Source organism: Bactrocera dorsalis, chromosome 3, assembly GCF_023373825.1.
Source record: "Bactrocera dorsalis isolate Fly_Bdor chromosome 3, ASM2337382v1, whole genome shotgun sequence".
Lineage (NCBI taxonomy): Eukaryota > Metazoa > Arthropoda > Insecta > Diptera > Tephritidae > Bactrocera > Bactrocera dorsalis.
The window spans coordinates 11,664,656-11,675,127 of record NC_064305.1 but is presented as its reverse complement, the minus strand read 5'-3'; the positions used below and the strand labels follow the sequence as shown (position 1 = coordinate 11,675,127).

Below are 10,472 nucleotides of genomic sequence, written 5' to 3'. Positions count from 1 at the left end.
TCAGTAGAATATAAAACCGATCAAATAAGGAAAACCATAAAGGTTTAAGAAAGCCTAAGATTGAAAATATTTTTAGTTGGGTTGCCAACTTTTTTTATTATTATTTTTTTTTTTTAAGTAGAAAATGTAACGCATTTTCAAGAAGGTTAAGAATTAGTGCAATAGGTCTTAAGATTACAGTAAAAAACGACATTGAAAGTTTTTTTTCTGCCATTGGTTGCCACCTTTTCACATTTTTTTTTGTTTTTTTTTCTCAAAAATTTTAAAATAATTATTACAAACAAATTATTAAACTGAAAAGGTGTAAACAGATTGGCAGTTGAAAAATATTTGGAAGTGTTGCCACCTGTACGAATTACATTACTTAAACTTCTGAAATAATTTAATAAAATGAAAGAGTGCCTAGTTTGTTTAAGACACGGTTCCTTTATTGTTGTGTTTTAGAAGGTTGCCATCTGTTTGCAATTTTCAAGTAAAAAATTTAATACAATAAAGTACGAATGAATTATGGCAGAGTTTTAAGAAAGCTTGGAATTGAAAAAAAAAAATTAATAGGGTTGCCACCTTTTTAAGTTTTTTAAAATAAGTTAAATACATTAGTAATTATTTTTTTGCTACTTTTAAAATTGTTTTGTAAAATGGTGGCAACCCTCCTAAAAATATTTTAAAATCCAGAACGAGTCACAACCAAGCAGTCTAATAAGGCTTATACTTAGTATATAAAATATATTTTTTGACGAAGATTACCAATTGTTCGTATAAAGAAGTTTAAGAAAATATTGCAAAATAATGTAAATGCTTGCGCTTATACTAATATATATTAGTATCTATATTATACTTTGCATATTGAACTCAAAGTATATGATCCCGGGAAAGAAAATATTTGAAACAGTTCTCTAGAGAATATGATGCTCAAAAATCATGCGACAAAGAAATGATTTTGCACTAAAAATCAGCTGGTGTTGTTAGAAGACTCCTCGTATACTAATGAAACAGCAAAACCACAGCCGACCTAGGGCTTCGAGGTGTTCCGAAATCGACTCTTGAATAGCTAATATGGTCTACCATTTATTAGTATAAACAGATAATAAAAGAGTTGAATTTTGATTAGCAATACGAAAAGACTTTTTCGACTACGCGATATTAGTTAACTAAAACGATATATTACTTAAAAGTCACCAGAATAGCAACAAAGCTCATTTCTAGTAAAGTTTAGCGACAGGATTCTACTAGCGAAGAAATAAAGGTCTTAAAATTGAACCTTCAAAATCTCTACCCCAGAATTAATACGAGTCACTTTATTTATCAAAATATTCTCCACAAACTCCATAAAGTTACACAGCATATTGGTGGCATAGCAAATATTGATTGCCTTCCGCAATAAACCACTTAAGCTTCATGGCAAGCTCCGTCACGAGCACCTTTCTCAAAATCCACTTAAGAAATTTTACTACTTATGCAATTAGTTAGGAGGGTAATTCAATGCCATGCGCATAATATTTCAAATTTGGACATACTATTACTATTTCATCCAAATACACACACACAGACACACTTATGTGATAAAGTTTTCCATGCGACAGCTGAGCCAGACTGCTAATGATACCCTTGCAGCACCAAAGGTGCATGAAGCAAATGTCAGGCTAACTAACTTGTAGGCGATAATCCATTTGAATTTCAATTTCACAAGAGCATATGTGTAGCAACACACCATAGCACACATACAAACACACTTGTGCGCTGCACACAAATTTCTGCGCGTGGATTCTTCTTCAGCAGACTTTCACCTTATAAATATTTCGTACACTTCACGTACCAGGCAGTTGAGCGCCTCAATATTTTTGCGCAAATTAAATATTTATGCGATACTCGCGTACATGTGGCACAAGGACAGCGTGCTACAAAATTTGAAACAAAAATTCTCAAAAGCAGTGCAAAGGCAGCTAAGAGCAGCAGAGTTGCTGTGAAGCAGAGCATAAGGCAACATCAATCAACTACAACATTAACGAATTTACAGTGTCATCAGCATAAGCGGCAGTTAAGGCAAGAAAAATGATATAACAACAGTAACCATAATTTTGTATGCATCAAGGTTACAACGCCTGAAAACAGGCAATAACAATTAGGCAAAAAGAGGTGCCTGATGGTGTTAGAGATGAAGTGGGCTTGCTGTATGCTATATAAGGGATAATAAAAAATAAGTATGGCTATCAGTAAGAGAAATTTCAGAAGAAATATTTGTAGAAATTAAGACCTTAAAAAGCCAAAATTGTGGAAAGCAGCTGATTATGGTATTTAGTAATATGACTTGTGGCTAGCTTTTTCATTTTTCAGCTTTAAAATCCATTTTAGTACTGAATATGAGGCTCTGCCTCTAAACTGTAAATTAATATATTCAATTTGAAACCACTTGATGAAAATCTTAACCAAATTCATAACTGAAAATATTTGTCAAGATTTCCCGTGTCAAATTTGATGAGACACTGGTCTATTGAATGAGAAAATTGTTTGAGTAATTTGGGAGATAGAAGTTTATAACATTTGTCTACATTAAGGATCTTAGTTATATGCTCATCAAGCTCTATAAGTTATTCACATGGAGAATGAAGTTCGTGAAATTTGTGTTTCAATGTACAGTGAGTGGAAATACTGAACCCCAGACTCTGTAAAAGAAAATCATAAATCTTCAACAGCGCAATGATAACCACTCTACTTTCCTTTACTAAAGCTCTCGAAGATTTTTAATAGATCTTGTCTATAGAGCTCACTGGGAAAAATTTATTTGATTTGTGAGGAAAACAACCATGAAGTAGTAGTTTTCCTATTATTCCCCATGCTATGGATTTATAATGACGCAACAGTTAATGTGTCTCAAAGAGACCAGCCTTATGTTGCAGTTTGAGAAATATAAAACAATTCCAAAATAATTTTAAGAAATGGCGCTGAGTTTCTTGGGTTGGGCCAGATATAAATCTATATTCGCAGCCGTTCTATATGCCGTTGAAAGTACTGATGGTAGTTGTCAGACTGAAATCAGATCTGTCTTTCATACTATCTTGCTTACTTGTATTTTGATTCCTGATAGAGCGACTTTGGCTGTCGTGAGCTCATCTGCACAAAAATGTTGGCAGAGCTAGGAGATGGACTCAAGGAATATCAATATTCCTACGAACTTGCCAGGAATTTTTCATTTGTTTCATTCCCTTTTGAAAGAAAATTTATATTTTCATAATGTTTTCAATAAAGTTATATTTAAGTATTTCATAATAATGACCATGACTATATATGGATGAAATAACACCGCACTATCTCATACTGGGTTGGTTATTCTTGATCATTTCGCCACATTTTCAACAAATATCGTACCGCAACCACCGCATTCGCCTGATGTACCTTCATGTAACTTCTGGCTATTCAGAAAATTCACATGACCACTCCAAGGATACCGTTTTGACTCAATCGAGGATATAAAAGCTGAATAGAAGAAGGCTCTGATGGCCATCACGCCGAAGGATTTTGCAAGTGCTATGATGACTAGAAATTTCGTTGGCATAAGTATATAGCAGCGGGAGAGGATTACTTTGAACGAGATGAAATGAACAAAATTCACCTGCCAACTTGATCACACTAGTATATCGATATATGGACGCTTTAGCGCCATAATAAGCCAATGAGGCACCAGTCGATACTTCGAAGAGTGTGTGAATTAAAGTGTTAAGATGCTTGCCTGCTTGCGTATATAGAAAAGTATACAAGAGACTTAGACTTAAGACTTTTTCGATTTTAAACTAAAGAGCAAATAATTGAAGATATGCGAGACTCATTTTTAATTTTAGTGAAAAATACTTTTCTCTGTCGAATAATATACAGCAATTAAGAAACATTGACGAGTATTTATCAAGGAAAAAATCACTCTATGAACCTTTTTTTGTGCTCCTAATCTAACACTCAGTTTGGTACCATTTATTAGAAACAGAAGCAGAAGGCAGACACGTAACTCTTATCAGCATTCAGCTTAAGCAATGATAAATTGTTAGCAATTCGTACAAATGGCAACAACAACCATTTAAATAAAGCACGAATAATATTGATTGGGTTCGATGAGTTTAGGTCAATGCAATGTTTTCTTGTTCATTCCTACAAAAAACACTTGGGGTGTACATGGCGTATGCGCAATTATTCACCAATACACGATTCTCGGGGTATTTAGAGAATATATTGTAGTCGAGTTGCTAAGTGCCCAAAATGTATAGCCAACAGAAATATTACTGCGGAAAATCTCGAGTTATTCAGCTTTTTAAGTAAGGCTGTATGCAATTTTCATAGATTTTTTAATACATACCATCCATAAAAATTCTATAAAGCCTTACTTAAAAAGCCGAATATCTCGAGAAGTACTAATGATATCGATTTTGACCTCGAACCTTTTTTATATCAAATAAAATTTCCTACAAATTTTTCATTTAAATTTTGTCTATAGCTCTTGTCATTTACGAGATATATACAAAAAAATTCGAAATTCTTGGAAAAATCGGGTTTAGAATCCCGTACTACCTCGCCGGTGTGAGTTACGACTCTCTTGCACTGGGCACTTTTGTAGAGTGAACAATTCTGAGAAATATGCGTCTAAAGTCAAAGCAATGCCATAAAATACTCCTGATGGAATTTAAAGATAAAAACTAACGATTGTAGTGTATTTTCTACGGAAAATTTTTACAGGCCTTGGTCCAATTCTTAATATTAATATTAGGAGCTAAAATTTTCAGGGAATTTTTTAAGGGTATTTCCAAGGAAATTTCGTGACGGGACTGAAAAAATTTATAGCTAAATACAAAAAAGCACCCTACTGTACATATACTAGACGTTTAAGTGGCCATACCGGCAGATTTTCGAGCAATGTTGTGTCCACTGTGTAATATTAACAGCTTGCTTCTCTACAGCTATCAAATCTACTTCAAATGATCCGAAAAGTTTTGTCATCAAAGGGAAGATTGCTATGAAGCTCCTTTCCATACAAACAGATATTTAGATCTCGTGTATTTACTGCCATTTTGCTACTACTTCATTAAGAACATTTACTTCTTTTACAAAAAATACTTTTTATATAATTTATTTATTAGAAATTGCCAAATAACAAAGAGGTGCACCCTTCTGTGCTGGCAGCTGTGCTACTAATATATTTATTTACACTTGAGTCCATTTGAGAACACTATGAAGACTGCTTATAATCGCCGTTCTGCCTTTTATATTCATACTATTACACTCCCTATTTTTAAACAAACAAGCATACTTGTAACTGTAAGACCCCAGCGGTTATGCTTATATGCCCTTACAAAATCGGTGGTAACGCCTGCTCTGTGCTTGCCGCGTGCCCGCAATAAATAATCTGTTTATTTCTACACTCTCTTTAACCTTTTGGTAGCCATTTTTCTCTGGCTCTTATTAATAAGTTTGTTTGCTTATTTACTATTTTCTGTTTTCTGCTGTTTACTCGCTTTGTGGATATCGATAATAATTTGATTTACGTGCGCTGCAGCACTTAGACCAGCAAGTGTACTCCTTTTTCGCTCGTTTTTTTTCTTTCTCTCTCTTTTTCTGTTTCAAGTTGACAATATTTCAAACTTAATGTTAAAGTTTTTTGTCAATGAAATTTAATTTGAAGTTTTTGCTTCCATCGTTAATTTTTTGTTATGCAACTTGAGTATTTCTACTGACGCACTTTATTAGAAAGCTCCGTTTGTTTAAGCGCAATAGGTAAGAAGAGTCAATTCGATTTATTATATACTAGCGGACTGTTCGATTCGCCGTTCTCAAAATTCAAATTACGCACTTCGAAACCCATTCATATGACGATTGGTTCTTCAGAGCTTTAGAACAAACAAAATTAATGCGGAGGTCGATATTTTGCTGCATCTTTCTGAGATAATATAGTTTCAAACAATTTTTCTCGCCTAACCAACCTTGTCTCATAAACAACGCTTCAAATGTTGATGAAATGTTAACTGTTCTCTCTTAGCTGGATTCTACTTTGGCTTTTGATAATTGCCAACAAATTTCATTATCGTAATTTTTCTTCTAGCCCGAGAACCATAACAAGTGGCTAGTTAACAGATCCGGAGAATACAGTGGATTCTTAAATAACTCTAACTTCAATGTGAAAAAAATGGAATAAGAGAAAAATGTTGCCAGATTTCACGTGATGCCAATTATATTTTAATAGCTTAAAAGAGGCCTTCTCCTTATTCTGACAACAGCGATTGCTATGGCATTTTTGAGTGCAACAGAATACTCTGTAATTTACGAAAATGAATAGCAAGTGTCCTGCAAAAAATAACCCCTTACAAACAGAGTTGCATTTTCAGTTCTGTGAATAAAAAATCTCTCAAATTGTTTTCGAAAAATCTTCATTGTATATTTCTTACCAAAGCATGTACAAACAACTTTGTTTATAAACAAATGGAAAACTGAATTTTTAATTTAGAATAACGAAAATAAGTATACCTGAGAGTGCATTGATAACTACTTCTCATACAAACTTTCAACCAAATTCATTTAAAATTGAACAAAAACTAGAAATAACACACGTTGAAGGCTGCCAAGCGTGAAGACAAAAACTTTGTTATTCTAAACTGAGTATTAAAGTTTAAAAGGTTTGCAGAATATATGAAAACTTTTGGTTTTTGTTTGGTAAGGATATTCACGAGTATGTGCATTTGAATGAAAATAGCAATTTATTTATGCCTCCGTGTATATATTTCTATGTATAGGTAACAAAATTTGACAGCATGCGTCCCAGTAGGAAATAAAAGAACAAATATTGAACTTGACATTACTCAAATGTAAGGCTTTTACGCCTTATGAGCTTACATCTCGAACCAATTCAGTCATAAAAACTGTTCGCAGAAATTCACTTAGAAGGGGGAAGCAGACTTATCGACTAGATCATTGTCAAAACTTAGTCGGGCGATTAACTCGTTAATCTCCTACCGTCGGTCAACTGGTCAACTTTTGACAAGGCACTTGAAACAAAGTAGGCTCAAACAGATGCAAGCGGCTTCTTCAGTGGCGCGCTGGCAACGGTTAGAAAGTATCCCTCTTACAGAGAAAAAATTTCAATTTCGAAGAAGTTTTTGATAAGCAAACCGACAGAATCAATGAAAAGCTTTAAAAGACGTATGAAATGTTAGCCCAAGGGCTCAGCGTGAATCCCAATCAGCTGCTGTAATAGTTTGCTCGGCAATCTCCTGCAGTGGCGCTACAGCTTTTTGCTTCTGTGAAAAAGGTGGGATATCTCAGAAAACCTGGTATTTGTAGAACATTTAATTTGAACTTTCTGTAGCTTCCCTCAAAATGGATCACCTTTCATAAAAATGGATCACCTTTTACAAAAAGCTTAAAGCTTTATATGAATTTTCTGTTAACCGGTGTTACCCTGTAACCTTTTTATGTCATTTTGGCATTCGTTATTTAATGGAAAAAAAATAGAAAGTAAATACGAAAATGTTTCGTGGCGACAAATTTATCGCGATCGGCATAGCCTTACTGTTTTGCGCAAAAACTTTCTTTATGTCCTTCTTTGCGCTTGATCAACATCCACGTTACTATCAGCTAAAAGTGCAGCAAAGCGGTGGGTATAAACGATTTTTCGAAAGAAAGAAATATTAATGTGGAAAAATCAGAAAATCTTGCTAATAACTGGAAGTAAAATCAGCGAAATATTAAAAAGTAGAAAAAGTTTTCTAAAGCTAGGATGAATAAAAAAGGTGTTTGTTTCATTGCTAATTACAGCTTATGGTCATCCAACAACATATTTATGGGTCACGTTCCTCTCTAATTTGACCGCTTTCATGGCGGGTTTCTTTCTCTTCGCTGGAATCTGTGAGGTGATGTGACTCTATGTATGACAACCGTTATAAACATCTGATAATTTTACCCTTTTTTTTTAGAGTTTATACGCTTTCTTTTCGCCAGCTTTCGCCGTTATTGTGTGCTTCATTGTGGGTGATTTATTCTTTCATTGCCTTTTTCTATTCGTCACCGTTGAATTTCATATGCTTATGGTATTCAATTTATGTACTACAGGTGAGTCGCAAAAGACAGCAGTGGCTGACATAAGAAGTGAGAGCATAATGTTGTATGTGGGTTAGGGTGGGTCAAAACAACGAATTATTTCTTTTGCTTAGTATGCTGAGAAATCTGTTCTTAGACATCTCTACAAAAACTTATGCAAGTATGAGCTCTTAAATGTAACGAGAAGATCCATCGCCTTACATTGTGCTAATTTTCCTTAATTATTAGATAGATAAGTTCCTTTTTGGCGTCCAATTTTAATTTTTTTCAACCCACCCTAATGTGAGCATGAAACTCGACTTTTGTTTATGTTAAATATTTGTCAAATACTTTCGTTTTGTTGCGAATATTATTTATGCCCACTAAATTACTTTAAATTATACATCCCAAACAGGTGGCAACTCTTTAATATTTTATCTGTGATCAAAATTCATATTTCCTTGCTCATTTTGGCCAAATTGTCATATTTTCATGTTTGAATAAAAAAATTAAACAGGTGGCAACTCTTTGTCAAAATATTTTGTAGAAAAATATTTCCTAAGCCTCTTTAATTTTGGTGCCCAGTGTTTTTTTTTTTAATATTTTTATTGGTTTGAAAAACAGCTTCTGGCAACTCTAAAGAAAAGAATTCTATCTATCTAGTGTTTATCTTAAGGCCGACCAGTTTGATATTCTAATGCTTTTATTTTATGGGCTTAAATTAATTATAAAGCAATAATATAGGCAACCCTTCGCCAAGTATCTCTGAGAGAAATCCTTCGAAAAATTTTTAATTTTCAGTTTTCCTTAATATAATGTATTCTATGTATTTTTAAAATTTAATATACTAAAAAAATGAGCAGGTGGCAACACTTTTAAAATTTATCCGTGAACGAAATCTTTCATAAGTGATTTTAGTTTGATACCCGAATATAAATTATATTAATTGAACCACTTTACTTGCATAAACAATTTGAAAAGGTGGCAACCATGTTCAATATTAATACTAAGCTTATAAGGTTATATATTTTACGATAGTTAGTTTACATTTTCAGTTAAGTATCAACATTTTTGAAAAATGTGGCATCTCTCTTGCAAAAAAAATTTAACACTAAGCAAGATTTTCGTTTTAACATAGACACAATTAGATATAAAAAAAACTCACAAGTCAATATGGCTCGTTTTCTACTGATTTTATTTTAATATACTTAGATAAAAAATGGTGGCAACTTTATTCGATAATAATAGTAAGGCTTTAAAATCCATATTTAAAAAGCCATTTCGTAACATTTAGTTTATATTTTCAGTTGAGTACGAATAATATTTTTTTAAAAGGTGGCAACTCTATTGTAAAAAATTTTAACACCAAACGTCCTTACACCTCTATAATTTAATTTTTTTTAAGTGAAGTTATTTGTTTTTTTTTTTAATTTTTTTAAATCTGCAATTAAGTGGCAACCTTTTAATTTTAAAATCGAAGTCCTCAAATAAAAAAAAAAAATACTAATCATTCAATTTAGATGCACAAAAAAAAGTTTAAAGGTCGCAGCTCTTTGCAGAAAAAATTTTTAGCTAGGTATATCTATCCTTCGATTTTTCTAGAGACTCCGCTGGGCTGCTGGTTCTATTTGAGGATTTTTTTAATTTCAAATACATTTATATTTTATAAAAATATTTTATATTTTTTTACTGTTGCAGTTGTGTTTGCTGGTTGCATGTACTTTGTTTATAGATACTCTAAAGAATTTGATGAACTCAATCCTGAGCAAGTTTTGCAGCGAAATGGATCTGTAAGCGAATAAGCTGCGATAAAAACTGTATTTTACATCAATTGAAGAGGAGAAAAAAAATTTTAAAACTTAAACGAGAATTAAATTTTAAAAATTATAGAAAAAGTCATAACCGTGCCTTAACTCTAATCCTCCCTCTTGAGTTTTATACCATTAAGTATTTATAAGAAATAAATAAACTAATAAATACACAATTACCTTCTCACCTCAGAAATTGAAAGCTTAACATAAATCATATCAAAACATATTCAATTTCAACCACAAATCTATAAAACAAACTCTGCTGCTTGTATACATACTACTCAATGCATGTATGCATATTGCTCATACGCAGTGTCTTACCCACGATTGCCTTGTCAAACGAGCAGTAATCCCGCTTATTGACTTGAGCTAATAAATATAACATGGATTTATGCGTGCAAAGTGACATTTACGAAAAGCTTATGACACATTAACGAGACAGAAAGACACACTTTTCATGCCGTTAAGCATATACTTTCATATATATACATTATATACATAATGTATACATAAGTATTGATAAAATGCAGTGAGACTCTGAAGAGCAGTGTTTATGCTAGGTCAGCTAAGTTGCACCATAAATGCATATACGAAAAATGACTTATGCATAAG

At 32.8% G+C, this 10,472-nt stretch overlaps 1 protein-coding gene across 1 annotated transcript; it reads left to right on the top strand.

Annotated features, from left to right (window-relative positions):
* The first annotated feature begins 7,494 nt into the window (after window positions 1-7,494).
* Window positions 7,495-9,969, top strand: LOC105226681 (uncharacterized). Its single transcript, XM_011205682.2, has 4 exons — window positions 7,495-7,627; window positions 7,789-7,883; window positions 7,947-8,082; window positions 9,748-9,969. Exons 1-4 carry the CDS (start codon window positions 7,501-7,503, stop codon window positions 9,849-9,851), a joined length of 462 nt encoding a protein of 153 aa, XP_011203984.1. The 5' UTR covers window positions 7,495-7,500; the 3' UTR covers window positions 9,852-9,969.
* The last annotated feature ends 503 nt before the right edge of the window (window positions 9,970-10,472 follow it).